This window comes from Embiotoca jacksoni, unplaced genomic scaffold, assembly GCF_022577435.1.
Source record: "Embiotoca jacksoni isolate LCO1_2020_lvr unplaced genomic scaffold, fEmbJac1.0.p SCAF_4, whole genome shotgun sequence".
In the NCBI taxonomy this organism is placed as follows: Eukaryota; Metazoa; Chordata; class Actinopteri; family Embiotocidae; genus Embiotoca; species Embiotoca jacksoni.
In genome coordinates this window covers 4,412,888-4,434,162 of record NW_027185392.1, presented here as the reverse complement: position 1 = coordinate 4,434,162, position 21,275 = coordinate 4,412,888, and the positions used below count along the sequence as shown (strand labels likewise).

Genomic DNA, 21,275 nt, shown 5'->3' with positions numbered 1-21,275 from the left:
TTCCTTATTCTCCAAACGCTGCTATATACACACTGCACAAATGGACAGGCTAAAGGCACACACACACACACACACACACAAACATATAACTAACACAGACTCACATATACCCACTACCTACAAGAGACTTGTACCTGTTGTCACATAAACACTTTTTCATTAATTTAATTATTAAAATCTAATTTAAATGTCTCACAAACAGAAAAATCTGATTGTCATGAAAAATCTACACCAGATCTAGCTTTCACTATCGGCTGCATTTGTGGTACAAATTACGGAGGGAGCTGAAACTTGAAAAGTATATGAGCTTCCCTGATAGCCTATTTTGAGACATTTACATGGAGCTTTATAACATCATCTATTTGTGTAGTCACAGGTTACAGATTTTGATTTTCTTTTCAATGAAGTTCCTGAGATAAATAATAAATTAACGTCAATGGTTTGTTGATTCACTCGTTACATACTAATTTCCACACGTAGTTGCAACGGTGGCATAGAGTCGGCCGGTTTCGGCGAATGCTGATTGGTTTAAAATGAACCTGAGGTCTACGTCAAGTAGGATGGAACAACTGCATTCCCTATAGAGGGCGTCCAGACCCATATTCCCGGAGGGAAATTGGACCAGGCTATATGCGTGATGCACTCAAATCACGAAGTTTTGACATGTGACATGTTTAGTAACAGTGCACTTTGGAAAACAAGAGTCACCCTAAAGCAACTCTGTAATTCAAAACACTGGCTGCATCTGTCATGCGAGTCGTAATGGAACATTTTCAATTGTGACTTGCCCTTGGACACACAGCATGCTGTCACTTTAGGTGGGTTCTCATCTGTTCCTAACACAAGCTGAAGGACATATGCACAAAAAAATGAATACACACTGATATTAACGTGGACAGGCACATGAGCACCGACTACAACATGGTTATGAGCATTGTTGCCAGTCATATTTTCCACTCTGTTCACTATTCAGGTCATTTCGGTTTCAGGCAGACAAGTGACCAAGTGTCATTCAAAAAAATCCCTGTCACATATTATTCATGTTGTTATGTAGTAGACTCATGTAGCATGTATGGAGCGCTCTGGGCATGTATTTACACTACATGTCATTGATACTGACTATTTTGTCCACAAATATTACTTGTACGGCAGATTGTTCTTTCCTCACCCTTTTCTTCTTCATCTTATTATAGGTATGCATATAGCACCAGAGATAGACGAGGAAACCTTCCAGACAGATGCTTGGAAAAAAAAAAATAAAAAAAAAAATTGGCTGTTGCAAACACTGGGCAGAAAAGAAACAGAGGACAGAAATGGGTGGGTGATGGATGAAGCCAGGTATGCTTTGTCACTCGTTAGTTAGCGTGTCATTCAAAAACCTGAAGCGTCACAGACAGTGAAATACTTAACTTTGTCCCTTTATTTTCTGCCTGTTTGCCAAAAATGGATCAATAAAGACTGTGGATGAAAGCAGATGTATTTTTGTTATGCTTGTCACTCAGAAACAATCCCAACAGCGGAAGAAGACATACTCTCTGTGTGGGTGCTCTACGGAGGCAGGTGATTGGCAGACAGGGGAGCTGGTGGCCACAGGATCCAGCAGTGATGATCTGTCACCCACAACCCATTAAGCCAGTCACATATCTGGGAGCAGGGATAGGGTGGATGCTGGGTCAGCTGGTTTGTTTTTCTACTCTATGCATGAGCAATGTAGACAGAAGGACCAGCTCTGAGTGAATTCAGTCAGGCATCATGACATGCCGGTAACTAATGATACATCCGAGGTGCTGGGGTGTAACGCAGGTATAATGTAGCGCTCGTTGTTCCAATACAAACACCATAAAAATGTGGTTCAAATGCTAAAAGTTTGGTTTTCATTTTAAATTCACAACATGATGTTTTGTCACTTGTATCTGCTCAGGGGAGGTTGTGTGCTGGTAATGCTTCTCACCATATGAAGACTGTAAAGCATCACTCGAAGCCACAAAAGCAAATTACAAAGTGGATTTATTTGTATATTCTGCCTTTGCCGTCATGAGTGGGTGAGAGAGTCGATGATATTCTGTTGGCCTCAAGCACCAGCTGTTTTTGTAGCTTCTGGCAATGGATGGATGAGGTTCCAGTTTTCCAAATAGAAAGCATGGCAGAGTGCACCACATATTCACCAAAAGTAATGTGAAGCCAGCAGACATTGAATTGCCACCTTGTCATTTGGTATTTTTATATTGAATTGTTAGTCGTACAGAATTGTTTCAGTCAGAAAGGTATGCATTACAGTATTTTACACTTCGCTGGTAGGTTAAGATTTGAATATTGTTTTTAAACTCCGCTTTTTATTTCATCTTCTTCTCACATCAACATGAAGTCAGTTTATTAAAAGATTTTTGAGCTGATGTGAACGTACTAGATGAAGTCATCGTTTTCGAGATCTGCTAAAAACACATGAAGGGAAGATGAAATTGAATGTCTTATCAGCGACGGTGGATTTACTTACCCAGAATCCATCAGCGGATCTTCTGTGATTCTGGTTTAGATTCCTGCACACTCAAGCCATGTCTGTCTTTTGAACATTTATCCTGGAGCACCACTGCTGGTTTCAATGGTGGTTAAAGGTATATATACCACCTTCCAACCTTCTACACTTGTGTTTTTGATAGCGAAAAAATATTTATATTTGTCTTTACTGAAATGTTCCAAAACTACATATTTTACTAAAAATAAATATTATTTCTACACATCTCTTAGACCTATTTAGTTACTATCAAAAATGAAGAAGAAAACAATGGTAAGGTGGGAAATGCAAAAAAAAATTGTCCAATTGTAGTATCTATGTAACACACTAGATTTCCTGTGTTAAGTTTAGGACTGTCTTTAGGTCGCTCTGGGAGTGAATGAAACACGGCAAATGTTTGCAGTTTAAAACAAGGAACTGAACTGCAATTTATTATAGTTATTAACACACAGAAAATCAAGGGAACAACATAAAAGAAAAATAACAAATTCAAATAATAACCCCAATACCGGTATTTCTCTCACAGTCAGTCAGTTTCAGTCTCTTGTCTGTCAGTCTACTCCCCGGGTAGTGTACGTCTGGAGGCTCTCAGCCTAACTCTTATCTGAATCTTTTTGCTCGTCGGTGCTCCGGCAGGAGAATCCAAGAAGACCAAATGCAGCTTCACCCACGGAGAAGATGATCAGGGGTCGCAGGGTCACTCAGCTCCAGCGCTCTGTGGAGGTTTCTGGGGATCGCTGTCTCCATCACAGAGCCATACAAAAAAAAAAACAATCTGCATGCAGCAGAATTGAATACGATGTCAGTACTATAATTTCTAAACTCTATTGTTGGTGTAACAGGAAATGACCAGTAAAATAGTATACACACGTATATATATATATATACATATATAATATTCAGTATGATCAATATACCAACATATTTCACACACACATGTACTCATGTCTCAGTGACATCACTTATACCTAACAGACATTATTTAAACGTCCACCGTTACTAAGCAACACAGTCAACAGCTGTTCTCAATCTGACCGTTTACTTCTGGCGCTAAAACAAGAACATGACGTCATCGTTCCCGCTCGGTTCAACAGGTCCCGACGCATTAACCCCTCAGCGCTTAGCTAGCACTTAACTAGCCCCGTCGGTCACATGTAGCTCCACAATCACAGATATCAACCACGTAAAATAATATTCAACAACAATTTAATATTTATCTCCGACTGTTTTTTGTTTTCTCTTCTCTCCTGATCGGTATCTTCAGCCCAACTAAACAACTGTCCTCCTTTGTAGCTCTACAGCAACGGCTAACTCTTAGCAACGCATTCGTCACTCACCGGAGATTCTTCTCAGACTTAAAGAAACTTTTTCCTTCGGAGTCGGTCTGGTTAACGATCAAATAAATAAAGATCCTCAACAGCAGTGAGCAAAAATCAACCAAATGAGATTCTTCATGGTGTCGCTCATGACGCTGCTGTTTCATTGGAGGCATAAAGGGTCGTCTACCGGGAGAAGGCTTTGATCTCCCGACGTGCACCACAGCGCCCCTCTGGTGAACGTCGGTATTGCATGTTTGAGTTAACCCTTTAGTTGCTGGTAAAACTAATGCGGGTTACACAATGACTTTGCTCCGTGTTATGTTTGTGGGGCAGAGGGAGCGGCACTGTATTTGCACTGGGGCCAATCACAATGATGTTGCCCTTTAAAATATGTCTGCTAAAAAGACATACGAGGCTGCCGAAAGGAGAAGGGAAATTGTATACTTTGGTGGAAGCAACGGCACTCCTGGATGGAAAACAGCAACAGTGGTATGTTTTACACTTTTTTTTGCTGGTGATTTTCCGCAAAGATGGGCTTCAGTGCCCTGAAGCTTATCAAGAAGGACTGAAGGAGCAACCTCTCTGTTAACGCACTGACGAGGCTGCTCTTCAGCGGCCCGCCCAGATAGACAAAACCATTCGGTCTCAGCTTTGGTAAATCTTACTTCACTCCTTTCTAACCAAAATCATTTTTGGCCACACATCTGTTTCACACGCTGCAGTGTTGAAAAGATGCATCTCTGCGTGGCTGCTTAGTTCCCGATGCCCTGCATGAGAGGCGCTTAGGGAACATTGGTAAATTGTAGCAACAGAAAATAACCTGAGTTACAGTCTCGAAAATGCTTTGGCTTCTGCATGGAAATCGATCACGTGCTGCACCACCCAACACCTCTAGTAAATTCTGAGCTCTGAGATCTCTCAGCCGTGTCTCAGTCCTTGGCACAAGCGTTTATTATTAACTCCATGAAAAGTTATCATAAATCCTGTTCTTATCTGCTCGTTTACCGTAGGCAACCAAATGTAAAGGGAACTTCACTGCCTCGTTCAATAAATCACCAAAATAATGGAAAAAGCAATGTTTTAATTTGTTGGCTGCTGGGCCGGTTAAACTCTGACCTACTGGTGGAGTGGGCCAGTGAGGACAGTAAGGTTATGTTGAACCCTGGTATGACTAAAGCTTGATGAGGGTGATTGCTAACTTTACCCTCATTTGTTGCTGCATGCTAAGCTCCAGCTGGGCAAAGCAAGGCCTTTAACATCAATGGCAAACAGCATGTATCGAGTCAGATGAGGCTAGGCTCGAATACTGTAGTCAAAGTGGCTTGCGATTTGTACCAGTGTAAGTTTTGGAGACGTCTAACATCCCTACACTTACATAAGGTCTCGCTCAGCTGTAGTCAAGCTTTCAGCGGTAAGTTGACATGCAAGTTCTTCTGGTCTGTGGTCATAAATTTCATTTGGGGATTTTGATTGGCATTCCTCACAGTAAGCCCTCAGGCATATTCTCTTGAGCAAATTCTGCTGAAAATAGTCCTGGTCTCCTCAGGTGTTGGGGGAGAGGGATTGAAGTCATGCCAGCAGATTCAAGAGAAGGCATCGCCCCTGCCCGACCTTCTCACTGAAGTTTGCACTCATGACTAAAGCTGACAGGCTGTAAGACTGAGAGACCAGTGTCCAGTGGCTTGGTTTAATGAAGACAGAAAAAGAAAGAAAGAAACCATGAAAGAAAGACCTTTGCTCACCCAGCTCAGTTTAAAAATGCTTTATGTATTACTAAGGCATCAACTTGTTAGTGCCACAGACCTGCTGTTGGAGGCATTTAAGGCCCTGAAATGAATGAACAGAAGTCCAGATGTCAGATGGCTGCTAGCATTGAGTCACAGTTGCAATACATGTATTACTTAGTGGTGGAGGAAATAGTTGCATCTTATATGTAACTATAAGTAGCATCAATACGGCAAATACTCCATTACAAGAATACTTTAAAACAAGCAAGCCACAGGCATTACTCTTCAAAGGAAGTGAATATTCAATGTTGTTATATCATTTTGTTGCAGATGAATCGTTGTAAAAAATGTGCATTAGATTGGATGTTGCAGTAATAGTTAATCTGGTATTTAAATTATATTTTTGTGGTAAAAATGTTTGACTTGAGTCAGCTTTTATATCATAACACCGTGAAAATGTTTCACGCCAGTTGATTCCTAATATGCGGTCTGCTGCAGAAATCCTTGTGTAGCATACTGTACCCAATTTTCAACAACATAAATGTATTATGGATTAAATGTGATCCTCGTGTTCGGAAGGCAAATAAGAGACTGCAGCAGTTTTGAATATCAGAAAGTCAATATTAGCACTTTCATTTGTCACCTTTTAAATAGTCCCTGTTCAGACTGTTGAGCTAATGGAGAGTGTGGATGTATGAGCTGAATTGCTGTTGGGATTTGTGTGTTGCTCTCATAATGTGTACTTTGGAAAATTGAGCTACTGTGGGTTCAGACAGTACGTGTTTCTACCTTCTTAGATGTTGATTCCCATGTGATTAAAACAAGAAATAGTGGGCTGCCATTGACTGTGGCAACTCCCCTTATAGCGCTGACCTCCATACATTATGAATTAAAGCTAGCAATAAAAGGGTCAGTCAGTATGCAATATGCTTGAGATGCAAAGGTCAATACTGTTAAAACAAATCAACACAAAGTGATGTTTTTTTTTTTTCTTTTGACACCCCTCAGCTTACGTCCGTGCCTGTTCAAATGTAAATCAAATGCTAACCAACGATATGATCGTCTCCTGTTGATTTTTTTCTTTTGCTCGTTTTTGCAACTTTACACTGCTATAATATTGATTAATCAACAAGCTGTAAACCCACCAAATAATTGTATGCACTTGGCCAAAAGTAGACTGGTAATTCAGTAGTGAAGGCAGAATAGAAATGTGATCCAGCAGATGTAGAAGTGTTATGTTTTCACATCAGTGTTTCAACCTATTTCCAACTGTGTCTTAGAACATATTTTTACAGCTTAGAGAGGCCGAAGATGAAGCACCGGAGCGAGCAGACAGAGTGATACTGACAGAAAACCTGTCACTCACTATTTCCCGAGACCAGTCATGCCACTCTTTATATTCACTCAGAGCTGACATCGGTGTAGGTTGTACAAACTCTTTTAATATTCTCTGCAAAGACTTAGGTCAACAACATACTGCAAATAGTTCTTGTTTATTGTGAGTAAAACAATATATCCCAAGGTTAGAGAGGTATGTAAAAAAAACTAAGCACTGAAACCAGACACATTGGTAGATCTCTGAAAAGATGTTAAGAACAATAGATGTTCCACTCTCTAAACTACTAAATCATGCACATATGGTCTTTCCACATTGAATATTTCCTCTAGCCCCATCAGTCAGTTAAAAAAAGGTTGTTTTATGTGTCCAAGTCGGGGTGGGAAGCCTTCATCTAACCACTGAGCCATGCAGGATTACTTCCCTACTCTCCCCGTTGACCTAACATTTTAGATTTATTTTAGTCTTTACAACAAGAAGGAGCGACAGCGGTGGAGCAATCAGACAAACACAAGTGTGAGGAGGCATGAGACCTTTGCTGTCATTTGTCACTCAGACTCTTTCACAGGCTGCAGAGGTGAATCGGGACACAGCTGTTGTTGGTAGCGGGGTGATGTTAACTGCACTTGTCAACTTGTTCCTCTGTGATTTTGTGTGCAGTTTCTGTGGGTGAGTAGAGCGGGCGAAGCAGCAGGAAACTCTTTGCTGTCATTTGTCAGTCAGAGGTGATTTGGGATGCAGGTGCTCCGTTTGTGGACATGAGGGACTGTCTGTTCGTGTACAGCTGAGGCCAACACAGCACAGCACTTTAGAAAGGTTAATGTCCGTCCTCCTGGGATAACTGATGCATCGTGCAGTCTCTCCCTTGTAGCTATAACATCATCACCACAGAAAGTTCCCTCACGCATGGAGACATCACTAAAAGGAGTACTGTCTAGTCCTTCTGGATGTACACACAAGTTGGATTAGCTCATTTAGATTCAAAACAGACATATTGTCTCATAAGATTATGTTAATTTTGTGTGTTTTTATGAACAGTTCTTACTTATTCTTGTGTGAAGATAAATGGTCTGCACTTGTATTTTTTTAATGCTGAGTATTGAGTATTATAGATCAGAATGGCTGGGGTTAAGTATCTTTTTTTGGGGTGTTTAGTTTTAACTGCATCTTCAGTATAAACAACTAAATTAACATAGAACTGAAAACCAGACTTCATACTCTATAAAAAAAAAACTGTTAAAGGATTTCTCTTCAATTCATGAACACTGGTCTGAAACAGAGTATCTCAAGTGGAGCACACGTTATACTGGATAGAGATGTATAATTGTACCTGCTGTAAGATGGCCAAATTACTTTCAATTTGTGTATATCCATTTCTAATTCCAGTGATGATTAATGGCATTTCATTTATTTTGATAATACTTACTGATATTTGTGTAGAAAATAACAGAATCATACCAACCTGGCTTAGCTAACTTATCTCATAGAATGTTAAGCATGCATTTGCATTGCTTTACCAAAAAAAAAAAAAAGAAAGTGAACACTAAGGAGGCAAAACATTATGACCAACCTCGTCTAAAATCCTCTCGGTCCTCCACGTGTCGCCAAAACCACCAAAGAACAACTTGTACAAGACCTCTGAAGGTTCCCTGTGGCATTACACGCCAAAACATAAGCAACATATCCTTTAAGTCCCTTCAGTTGCAACATAGAGCCACGGATCCAACTTCTCCCAACACCTCGTCACCACTGCTGACTGGAAGCATCTCACAAGTCTTGCAATTTAGAAATTGCTCTGACCCAGTCATCTCGTTGTATGATTATGAGAAGTGACCCTTAACTTTATATTTAATATTTTCTAATGCATAAACAGAATTTTGTCAAAGAAACACACAGGAGGGGAACAGAAATATACCTGCACTCTTTAGAATATGCTACTCGTACATGGAATCCATCAGCACTGTATCTTTTTAACAAGGTCTTCCTGAATCAAATCTTAACATTCCTATCTCTGTCTTAAATGGCTGTTAATAACTGCAAAGTGTGTGTTTACATTTTACAAAGAAAGGCCTTGTAATAGGTAAGTGAGAGAATTCCACCCCTGAACTGCTCAAAGTGTTTTAATGCGAAACAGATGGAGGAGGTGCTGAGTTTGCATTAACAGCAAATGCCAGCAACAGCAAATTAACTGAGCATATGGGAGAAGATAAACACTGCCTGATTTTAAAACAGAGGGAACTAGAAGTAAAGGCATGTTAAGTCCTAATTCTATACTACGGAGACACGTTTTTTAATTTGATTTTTTTTTTTTTTTCCCTACGTTTGCAGCTGTGACTAGGTGGGTGGGCTGTTTCAGGTGGATGAGTGTCAAAACAAAGAGAAAGTGTGGTAAACAGGTGGATGTGTTTTCCTACAGGTTAGGAGTTTCTACAGACAACTGAAGCCTGTTGAGTTTTGTCCTCTTGTCCTGTTCAATGTTTAAAATGAACTGCTAACCAGATGCATCAGTCAGTGGTCAAGAAATAGAGTTTGACAGAGTGACAGGCTCATGCCGAACTTGACGAGCAACGTCTGTATTTTATGTTCATGTACGGACAGTGACCTGGGAGTCCTCTAGACTAAGTAGCTTCTCATTACCCAGGTTGCTTGAATGTTGTGACACTTCCTGGGACACTTTGAGAATTTATGGTATTGCAGCTTTACTCTTGCCTAATTTGAACTCAGAAATATTTTCTTAAAGCCTCTTCAAATTCTTGGTACAGGAAATAGCTTTGGCTGTACACCATGCCACATGCTTCTATTTTAAACATGGTTTAACCAAGTTAGAAGCCATCCTTTAATCTGACTCGAGCAGCAGTTATTGCCATGCTGGAAGATTGAGGAAGTTGTGGAAAGAGTGAGGGGAAAAAAAAGATAAGTAAATGGAGTGGAAGAGGAAGCGAGGAGAAAGATAAAGAAAAGGAAGCTGGGAAGGTAGCTTGACTTTCATTCAAACTGCCTAATGTAAAATCATGTGAAACTGTCAATGATTTAAATAAAACGGCTCTTTCAAACATGGATTTTGGGGGCTTGTAATATGAGGTTGAAATTTCTAGAACTATCACTTATTGTGCAGCTTTTCTGATAGAAAGATTGACTAGTTTTGTGATGATTATGCATATCCACAGGTGTGGTTTGATTACCAGTTTACATTTAGCGTTTCAGGTAAACTGTAAACTTAAACATCCAACTTTTTTAACATCTGGCACGACTACATTATTACACAATCGTTCATAGAAGTGTCATTGACTCGGTTCCCTAATAATTCTACATTAAAAGGTCAAAGTAAAAACTCACTGGCTGTAGGAAGTCAGAACAATGGTATACAAAGCCATTTTTTTTTTTAACCAGGACTCCTATGGTGTCCCCCAACGGTCAAAAAGGCGAAGGACGGCCAAAGCACATTTAAGGTTTCCTAATTTGTGCATCCCTTCAGCCATATTTCCAGCTATTTTTTTATTTTATTTTTTTTTACAGACAAAGGTGACACAGCCCTCTCTCGTTTATTCTCTCTCTCTCTCTCTCTCTCTCTCTCTCTCTCGCTGAGTCTGCTGGCTGACATAAAAGGTTGTGTGAAAAATTACAACAGTCCTGAATATTAGAAGTGCCTGCAAAATACTTCCCCAGCCTATCCATCACCACAGGGACACTTGGGTCTATTGTGCGTCTGCGAACGTGCGCGTGCGCATGTGTAGACACCTAAAAGTCATGGTGATAAACATACCTGTACTTTATGATTGGTGCGAGTTTTCCTTTGTGCATAACCTTGCATAAGGTATGCTTTCACCTGATGGGACAGTTTGCCAGTTAACCTCGACATGATGAGGGAATCCATCATTATCTCTACAACCAGTATATCGAACATGACGTCCACAAACTCACACACTTTGTTGACCTTGCACACACACACACACACACACACACACACACACACACACACACACACACACACACACACACACACACACACACACACACACACACTGTCCTTTTCATAGCTGATATCAAGATGTCTTCTCTGGATACTGTCTAGATGATTTAGCTATTCTAAATTTACAGTGGTCATTGTATAAATGTTATTTCCCTCAGATTGCAGTTTGCAAAACAGAATATCTTCTGATCGTAATGTTCAAATCTTGTTGGTTTTGTAAAAGAAGCATTTACTTGTTTCTCACTGATCATTTGTGTAGATTTTGTTTCCCACAAGTTCCCCGTGCTTTGTGCTCGAAACAAATTCAGTTCACATCCTTTATTTTCCACCGTGTGAAGTGCTCGTTATGTTCTCATGAATTGCTTCTTATTTTAAACCTTAGTTACTCCTTCCTATTACTGTAAGCCATTTCTACCGGGCAACCTTTTATTTAGGAGTGTTCCTATTTCACAAGAAGACACTTCAATATTCCAAAGCGCAGGTAAAGTGTGTGCGTGTGTGCGTGCAGATTGCATGGCCCTCCTCTCAAGCATGATAACCTAATCAAGAGGTTAATTTATTGAGGTACAGTTACAGAGCGAGGCAAAATATTGAATATTTAAAACTGGACCAGGGTTACCTACCAGCCAACACTGATGATCTTCTCTTGATCTTCTAAACCCCTCCAAAATGTAGTTGTTGATCCAAAGAGTTTTCAGACTGCAGCATCAAACGTGTTCAACAATATATGTTTTCTTGATCCTAATTCTATTCACATCCTAAATGTCTTTTCTAACATTAAAACATCCATACCCAAGTATATTGGTGGTTCATCTTTTTTTTTAAGTGACACAAAGATGAAATAGAAAAAAAGCGAGCAAACAAATCCATCCATCAAAACATCCATTCATCCATCCATCCATAAAAACATCCATCCATCCATCCATCCATCCATCCATCCATCAACACATACATACATGTACACAGCCTTGGCTTACTCCACGTTAACCGACACATTTCTACACTTGTGTAAACAAAATGAAGTCAGGAAACAAGAGAGTGTAGTTGAGTGTGTCATGATGAAACCAGTGTTTCCCACAGGTTGGGAATTTACTCATGGTGGGTGGCACAGTGTGAGACTGATGTGCATGCAGAGACTCATGCAGGTCAGAGTGTAACACAAGTTATTTTCACATGCAGACTACTTGTAGACAAGACAATTTACACAAAGCAAAGCCCTTGTCTGGTAAAAAAAAAAAAGTATGAAACCATGATGTTTATAATTATGCCCATTGTACTGGGATTTGTTGCCTTTTCTTTGGTAAACACAGTTTCAGATTTTACCAGTAAAGCCAAATTGGCAGAGAATGACAAACAGACATGAACACAGCAAGCCGAGCAGAGGTTTGTTCGCTGATTAGTTGTTTTTGTTGTCAAACTGGCTGATGCTCGCGAAAGGACAGAAGGCATAAGATACGATAAAGAGAAGTGTGTGTGTGTGAGTGTGAGTGTGTGTGTGTGTGTGTGTGTGTGTGTGTGTGTGTGAGAGAGAGAGAGAGAAAGTAGTATAAAGGGCATCCCCATCGTCAAGTACAAACAACTATAACAGAAAGAGACAAGAATCTTTGAATCGTGCTCAACAATAAATTTCAGTAAAAGCCTCTCAAAAATTGTAAACATATTCAGTAACTTTAATTTACAAAATTCTAATTGATTGATAATGAATATATATATATATATATATATATATATATATATATATATATATATATATGTGTGTGTGTGTGTGTATGTATGTATGTATGTATATATATATTAGCTGCTGACAAAAGATGTAGGATCAAACAACATGTAGTCACAAGCTTTTAGCTATATTTGCTAACAACAACAACAAAAAAACTGTCATTTGAGTCACAATGCAAATTTCAGAGGAACTATGTCAGTGGAGGTTATGTCCCCTGCACATTTATTAAGTAATGCCTGTGATTGTTAACTTGCAGTTTGTTAGTCTCAAAAGGAACTTCCTGTACCTCCATTGCAGTGAACATTTCTAAACTCCTAATATTCAGGCTGTGTAATTGTTAATGGGAGGTTATTACTGGTATTTGTCAAGTGGAAGGTTTCACACAGAATTCCAGACAGTGACGTATATTTCCAAACACGAATGAAGCTTACACACTGATTGTAATACAGGGTGGGAGCATCAAATAATCCGACAGTCTTTCTTCTTATCTTGTGATCAGGGCCATTTGTTATGACACTATTAATGTTGAAAGCTTCAAATGCAACCGCCAATCATTGCTGAGTTTATCCACTTGCAAGATCTATTTTTTTCTGAGATATTCACACCACATCAGGCTGATACATTCCAGAAAATAAACAACTAAAAATCAGTCTCTGAAAGAGGGGGGACCGTCACAACAAATGAAATAGGGTGGCTGGTTAAAATGTGGATTTACCAGCAGTGAAGTCCTGCTAGGCTGCAGTACTTTACTGGGAAGGTTAAACAGTCTCAAGTGGGCTTCGTAAAATAAAAACATCTGCTGACTTTTAAATGGGAAGACCCTGAATAGAGATAGAGAGTGTCTGTGACTCAAGAGCAAAAATCAATATGTGTAAGATCTCAAGAAGCACATACAAAAGTAAAAACACTATCACAGCTTCTGTTCTCAGTAAACCAATGAAAAGTGTCATTAAAAAATAACAGGATATTAAAAATTAATTAGATGAGCCTGATGCTATTGATATATGTATAATATTGATGGATAACAGTTTTTAAGCATTTCGACCTCTGATTAGTTTTCCAAAACTCATTTGACAAGAAGGAGACAGAGTTGGCGAGAAAGAAAAGCCCTGACAAACCCAATCAGGAAGAGAGAGAAAGAGATAAACAGTGACAGATGAATAAATGGAGAAATGTACTTATTTTCTTCTGCTTGTTGATGAATTCCCATTGTGTTTGAGGCTTTGGGAATTTTGTTAATGTGCCATTCATGCCAATAATACATACTGGATTGAAAATGAAACAAAAAAAGATCAGCAGTGGGTGAGATACAAAGAAAGAAGGAGAGCTGTCATGTTCAATCAGAGAGAGGCTTGGACAGTGGAGCAGTGAGGTGGAATAAAACCACCTGATTAATTTTAACATCACCGTCTTCGTGTTTTTTGGAATTGAGAGATAGAGTGTGAGTGAGAGAGGAAGAGAGGGAGGGATTAGACAGGCATTCAAGGCTATGTAGTGACTGTCCAAACTGAGCTAAATCTCTGTGTATGCTGCTCTCTTTCTACAGTAGTATCTGAGTTTCTATATATGCAGGTATATTCTAGTGTTAGTGTGTCAGTATACTGTATGTATATGTAGCATACAGTATAAACTGTGTATGTGTGTTCCAGGGAGTGAGCTGGTGATTTGATCGGCCTGTGGTATTATTGCTTATTGAATAAGCTCCATGCTCCACTGTGTAGTCATCGTAATGACTGTAGATGTAACAACACCACTGAAAACCTCTGGCTGTTTTATCTTATCGATCTGACACACTCTTATTGCTTTGCTATGCTCCTATTTGTAAGTGCATTTGTGGCTTATGTATAGACCAATATATACTGTTGTGTTAGTGGTGTTCTTTCAGTATTGGGGCTCTGATTTGATGATGTCTGTTCCAGGTCTAATCACATATTTGTCATGTAATGAATCATTGTTAATCATCTGTGAGACACCAACATATAAACTTTTGTCAGGCATTTAAGTGACGATCTAAAGAACATCTTCAAACTTTAGTTACAACTGAAAATACAACCACCAATTGAAAAATTAGTCAAATTACAAAGAACCGTGGGGCTGTATATGTCTTATGATTACTGATACACACACACAATACATTACATTACATGAATGAATCTGGATTGTAGATTGGGCTAAATTAGGATAATAAAACATTGAAGTTTAAAATACAGTACTTTGATAGCATACCGTCTTCTAACAGATGACCCCAGAGGTCTTTTCCCAGAGCAGCTTATTACGACCCACAGTTACATTCTAAAGTTAAGTGACCACTAGGGTCATGTGACAGCTGGTGTCCCGCAAAACTGACACAGTTCAGATGACGTCTAATAAAGTTTTTTGCTTGTATGAAGGAGGTGGGTTGGCTGCTGTACCTGCTGACCAGCCCTTGCTTTTCTCTCTCTCTCTCCCCTCTCTCTTTTTCTCATTTTTTAAAGAAAATCCAGTAATCTGCCTTTCTCATTTTATTTATTTATTTTTATTACTTGTATTGTTTATTTTGGTACATAGTATTTATTCATTTACCCATGTTGTCTTTAGCCTTCCTCGTGTTTGTTATACTGTTTTGTATCTGTGCTGTTTGTGTCACTGTGTGGACTGTGCTGACAGGTCATCATTGTAAATGAGAATTGGTTCTCAATTGATTTTACCTGGTTAAATAAAGGTCAAAAAAAAAAAAAAAAAAAAAAAAAAAGTGGTAAAATGTCCCGGCAGAAACTGGCTGCACAAGACCGATGATTAATTATCCTTTCTAGTCACGTGTTGAGACGTTTTGTAAAACTACATTTACTGTTACCATGACAACAAAGGTTGCATAACTCCAAGTGGGGTTTTTTGTTTGTTTTTGCCGAAACCTAACCAACGACACTAATTACCAAACAATAAGGCAGAGTGTATAGATCAGAGGAGTTGCTTTGCGCAAAAGTTTAAGGCACTGTATGTAAAGTGTTTTTTATTTTTCCGATAACTTAATACAAAGTGCAGTATGTAGGATAAAACCTTAAAAAACATCCATTGTGACAGCCCTGTGACTTAAACAGGACCAGTTTAGGTGCACTGTTTTTCAAGGTAAATGGCAACTTGCCACAGTGCTTCCCTGGATAGGCTAGCTCTGTCTCTTCATTTAATCCCAGACTGACTCCATGATGTTGAGATCAGGGTTGTCTGGGGTTCATACCTCTATCTAATGCAGGACCCCTTGTTCTTTTTTTTTTTTTTTTTATACAACTGTGGCTGTGTTTACGATGGAATTAATTCTGCAGTATGACAATTCCAGACATCCTCTTGGTGGTTTTTCCATCACAGTTGTTGAGTATACTGTAACTTTCTTGTTTTTAGTTCTCTGTTGCCCCAATTTTCTTCTGTGTAATTTAGCCCCCTTTGATTTCTCCATTTTCCAAGTTGTCTTTGTCTCCCATTTTCTCTCCTGTTTTTCTCCTTTGTCTTATTGTCCCAATTTCTCTCCCTTGCTGTCTATTTTCTCGCTCTCTCACCCCTTGAGTACATTTCCAATTTGAAAGGCTCTGTGGGTTTGTTGCCCCTAACAATTAATGATAATTTGCTTCAGCACTCCAAACAGAATTCCTATCTCCATGGACAGTTTCATCAATATTTGTGAACATGAATGAATTGCTGGAAGCCAGGAAAGCAAGACTAATTTGTTGTCACTGAGTGATGCATTATTGCATTTGAAGGCAGAGTAGGTTCAATACAGAATGTCTGTTTGTAGTTTTCACCCCTGAAAATAAGTTACTACAACTCTACTGCTGTCACTACAACAACTTTTTGAACCTGAACATATTTGCCACAAAGAAAGTTATTAGAATAACTGCATTGTCCATGTTCTTTTCTTTTTTTAAATCAGTATAAATAATTAAATTTTGAAAAAAGAAAATAACTTTAGCTCTCTACACCAATGTGTTGGTAAAAAACTTTTTAATTACATATTTATTCAAATGTTCTCTCCAAACTTCTATACTGACTTTGTTTTTTAATCTCCAGATCTATATTTCAAACTTTGTTTTTATTATTGGGCCATAAAACTCCCAAACATACTATTAGGGGATTATTATTATTTTTTATTTTTTTTGCTCTGCCATCCAATGTATTTCTTTTCATATTTATATCTTATGTATTATCAGCCGTATAACTGACATCAGTGTTTATGGAAGTTATATTTTTCCTATGACACCTACTATAGTACCCAGAAGCCTCACCAAACTCTGACAAAGCCCACGATCAGAGCTGCTGTTCCACTTCTATGCTCTCTCCACTGTCACTCCTAAGCACAGATTTGACATGGTACAGTAGCTGCCTCTTTGCTCTGTAAGAGCTCCTACTATCCTAATACCCCGCATGGCTGTTTGAAAAGAAGTTGATATTACCATGTAAGTCTGATCCAACAATCTTTGGCACATTTACTCATGTGGAATATGTAAAATGTTGCATAACTAATGGAAAACCATCCCGAAGCCATTTATATTACACAGAGCAAGCAGTCGCTGTGATGTAAAGCACACAACCTAAATGTATGCTTTACATAATGTTACAGTGATAAAAGTGATGGTAGTTTTTATGAGTCATAATATTCTTCACTTTTTTGACATTTTAAAATGCCCTGATACCTTGAACAGTAACGAACATCAGTATTATAGATCAACTTGCCTCCTATATGTTGATGAGATTAACTGACAATCCAATATATCTTCCATTGGGCCTTTTGTGGTACTCATCCATTTACAGCTGTCAAAACAGCCTGTGTTAATTTCCAAGACTGATAGACTACCTCCAGAAAATTGCAGTTGCGATCGCATTCAAGCTATTGCCACAATAATTGAGGTAGTTTTCAATTTTGCTAAATTCCCATGATTTTCTGCATTAGATTCCCTCAATAGAAGCTCTTCTGAAGATATTATGGCACAAAATACACCTTTCCGAACAAATCTCGCTTTATCAACAAAAAAAGAACAAGGAAAGGTTTTTAAACCTTCATTCTCATCATCAAAACAATGTGGAAATGTGGTTCAATCATGAAAATTAAGTTACCAAACAAACTCCCCAATTTAATCATACGGTATGTATTAAATTGCATGATCTCATACAGTTTTACGTTGCGAGACATTGCACTTCATTTTTTTTTTTTAAGTTAATGTAATTTAAAACACTTTTGAAGCTCTTATTTTTTACAGAAGTTGTAGCCTATGTATTCAGAATTGCAGTCACAGTCTGTTTTTTTTTAAAGCTATGTCACTTTAATGATTCCCAAAAATCCTTTTTTACTTTGCGTTTACAAACTACAATAACAACTAAATACTTCCAGCTATATCTGTAATGTGCAGTATGCTTATTATCATATGAAGTAATACTCCACAAATTGCATTGCAATTTCTGAGAAAAGCTGAACATTTCTAATTCCAACAATCACAAAACATATTTGCAAAATACTGGAGGGACTGACCCATAGCTTTTGGCCAAAGAAGTGGAGCAGACATTTGAATAAGCAGTATTTCGGCATCTTCATAATATACTTTTTTGTTGTAATTTTTGGTTTACAACACAAGCACCCTACGTGTGGAAAAAAGTTAGAGAATAAAAAAGATTAAGTTCTCACCACCACATCTTTTTTTTTTCTTTTTTTTTTATACCAGTGGATATAGGAAAAAAGGTTATAAGTAGTAGTTGACAGTCATAGTGACAGTAACGTCGAGGAAAAATAATGCAAATGTACTCAAATTGAAACCTAGCAAATATAAATTAGTCTAGCATTTGTCGGTTTTGTACCTTAAAATGTATAATTGGTGACTTTATTTGCAATGGCCTTTGTTAGAAAAGGCTCCCCACGGAGAACCAAACACCACCTTGTTCCCTGTTGCTAACCTCTGTCCTACTCACCCATTTCCCCAGCAGGGGTTGCTTTCATCTGTCCTTCTGGCAAGCTGATATCTGTGTCTGCACTGTAAGCTAAATGGTTATCTACAATTTCAGTACTTTGTTGTTGTGACAGGCTCTCGCGAGGCTTTAACAGTGTACCAACAGCTAAGATCTATGCGATATCTTGCTGCTGAATGCCAAGTTAGTGCAATGTACATATGTGGAACCTCTCTAGTTATCCATTGATTCTTGTTTTGTTTTTATTTAGTTATTGTTTCATGTCTTTTAATGTTGAATACAATTCTTAATTGTCACTTGTTTACATTAAAAATATACTCTCAATAGACAGTAAAAACGTTTCTTTATGAAATGACTGGATAAAGTTGACCTGTGTGAATACATGCTATTCCCATCTTACATCAATATTACAGTGCTCATCAATGACTAATGCTAATAAGTTCTACTTGCTATCTGGAGACCCTTAAAAGCTCTGAACACATCTTAAATACTCTAAAAAATAAAACCTTTAAATGCGGAATCATCTAAAATACAGACATTTGTGGGGATTGCGTGATAAAGTACATCAAACAAAATGAATGATGGAAATTTGGTATTTTAAAATTGTTACTGAATTATATTTTCTGAAGTTACCCCATTTGATGGATAAATAGTCTAATTTGTGAAGTTTCGATAACTTTTTGTCTTCATTCGGGGATGTTTTCATTTTAATTGGCCTTACTTTCATGCGGCATGGACAATTTCAGAGTTTTAACAGTACCGTACTGAGCCGAGCTGTGATGCCATGTGTTTTTCCCACAGCTTCTCAGCACGATGTCGCTGAGCCTCACTGCTGATGTACTGCTGCCAAGATTAATTTTGTTTTAGTTTTATTCGTAATAATGTGTATCAGTGTTTGTCAGATTTTATTAATTTGTTTATTTTCAGTTTCCGTCTAGTTTTGTTAACGAATATATATATATTATTTTATTTTATTATTTTTTTTTTTTTAAGGCCACAGCTGTTGCCATCTTTATTTTGTAGTTCCCATGGTTCCATTTTTTTCTTGTCTATGTTTAGGAGCTTAGTGGCAAAGTCTCTTTTTACCTGTTCACAAACACATGTGACTTTGCTCTCAGTACATCCAGTTATCATTTCCAATTTTTTTTCTGTGTGAAAATAACTGCTGTCTCTATATGTCCTGCTCACCTAGCATTAGCATTAGAGTGTTTATGTGTTTCCTCTGTTGCAGAGGAGGCGTTAATTAAAACAATGGGGTTCTATCATGTTTCACTATCTGAGTTTAGCTTAAGAGGAGAAAGGGAATTGTCAGATAACCTGCCTCGTCACTGATCTCTGCCATGTATGTATATGTTCCTATGTTTGGTATAATTGGAGTCTTAGATTTACAATTGTAAACATGACTAATTAAAAACTTGACAATGTTGCAAAGCAAGTTAAGGAATTCTCTCTTTCAGGGGAGCTGGGCAAACTGTATGTGTGCAAATTTATTGTCATTTTTTTCATGCCAACTGCATTTATCTTCTGAATAACCAGTGGATCTCTATTCTTTCTAATATCTTTTCAGGATGGTATGGGGAATCTGCGGGTGACCAAGGAAGGAGTCAGACTGGAGGGAGTGTCAGAATTCCTTTTGCCTTTATACGTCAAACAGATCCAGTCTCGAAGGGTAAGAACACATGAGCACACATATGGATGTGGGCATGTGTATGTCTGTTTGTCTGAGCTCAGTGTAGTGAAAAAAAAAAAAAATCCTGCTGCATTGTAGAGCAACTCTGTGAGAGTTGTTTGATTGTTCACTGTGAGCTTGTGCTTTGATGTAAATGTAGTTTTTCAATCTGCTCATCCGTTTCAGGTGTAACTACTTGCGTATATTTTGTAGTTTATTGTATTGCATTTTTCCTTGGTTAAGTCGTTTGGTGAGAATATGTGTGTGTGTATACACCTCTGTGTTATACCCCCTATAATGAGCAGAAATCAGATGTTGTTCTCAGTCATCAGGGTCTATTTGTCATCTATGTGACATGTTATAGCAGTACATATGATCCAACACTCCTCCATATCTCCATTCATCACACACAGAATCATCACCGATCTCATCAGCTGGGGCAACATGAACACTTTGTCACTTTATGTAGGACAACCCTTGTGACTCCGTGTGTATATGTGCATGTGTGTGTGTGTGTGTGTGTGTTTGTGTGTTTGTATGTATGAATAGCAGTCTGGGGGAGTGACTTTAATAGTGTCACACTGCCACGAACATATTGTATGGGTGTATTCGTGTTGAGGTTCACTTGCACAGCAAGAGATTAATGGTGTGATGGAGTAGGACACAAAGACAAAGGTCAACAGTTAGTTTATAAAAGATCCTCCATCCAGCTGTGGTGTTGTTTTTCATTACTGTGAAAATGCTAGAAAATATTTTTTGCCTTAAATGTGTACAATACCATCCACTCATTATCTATATCCGCTATATCCTGAGCAGGGTCATGGTGCGTGTGTGTGTGCGTGTGTGTGTGTGTGTGTGTGGGGGGGGGGGGGGGGTGGCTGGAGCCTATCCCAGCTCACTTTGGACAAAGGCAGGGTACACCATGGACAGATTGCCAGTCTATCACAGGGCCGTATCGAGACAGATGGAAACAAAGACCATTCACACCTAAAGTCAATTTGTCTAACCCCCAATTAACATGGGGTGCATGTTTTTGGATGGTGGGAGGAAGCCGGAGTACCCTGAGAGAACCCATGCAGGCACAGGGAGAACAT

General features: G+C 38.6%; 1 protein-coding gene across 1 annotated transcript in view; it reads left to right on the top strand.

The window, feature by feature from the left end:
- Positions 1-21,275, top strand: part of LOC138208858 (zeta-sarcoglycan-like) — a 328,769-nt gene that overhangs the window by 207,214 nt on the left and 100,280 nt on the right. The window contains exon 3 of the mRNA XM_069167050.1: positions 20,080-20,181. Within this exon, the coding sequence (XP_069023151.1) occupies positions 20,080-20,181 (102 nt within the window). The remainder of the gene's footprint in view (positions 1-20,079; positions 20,182-21,275) is intronic.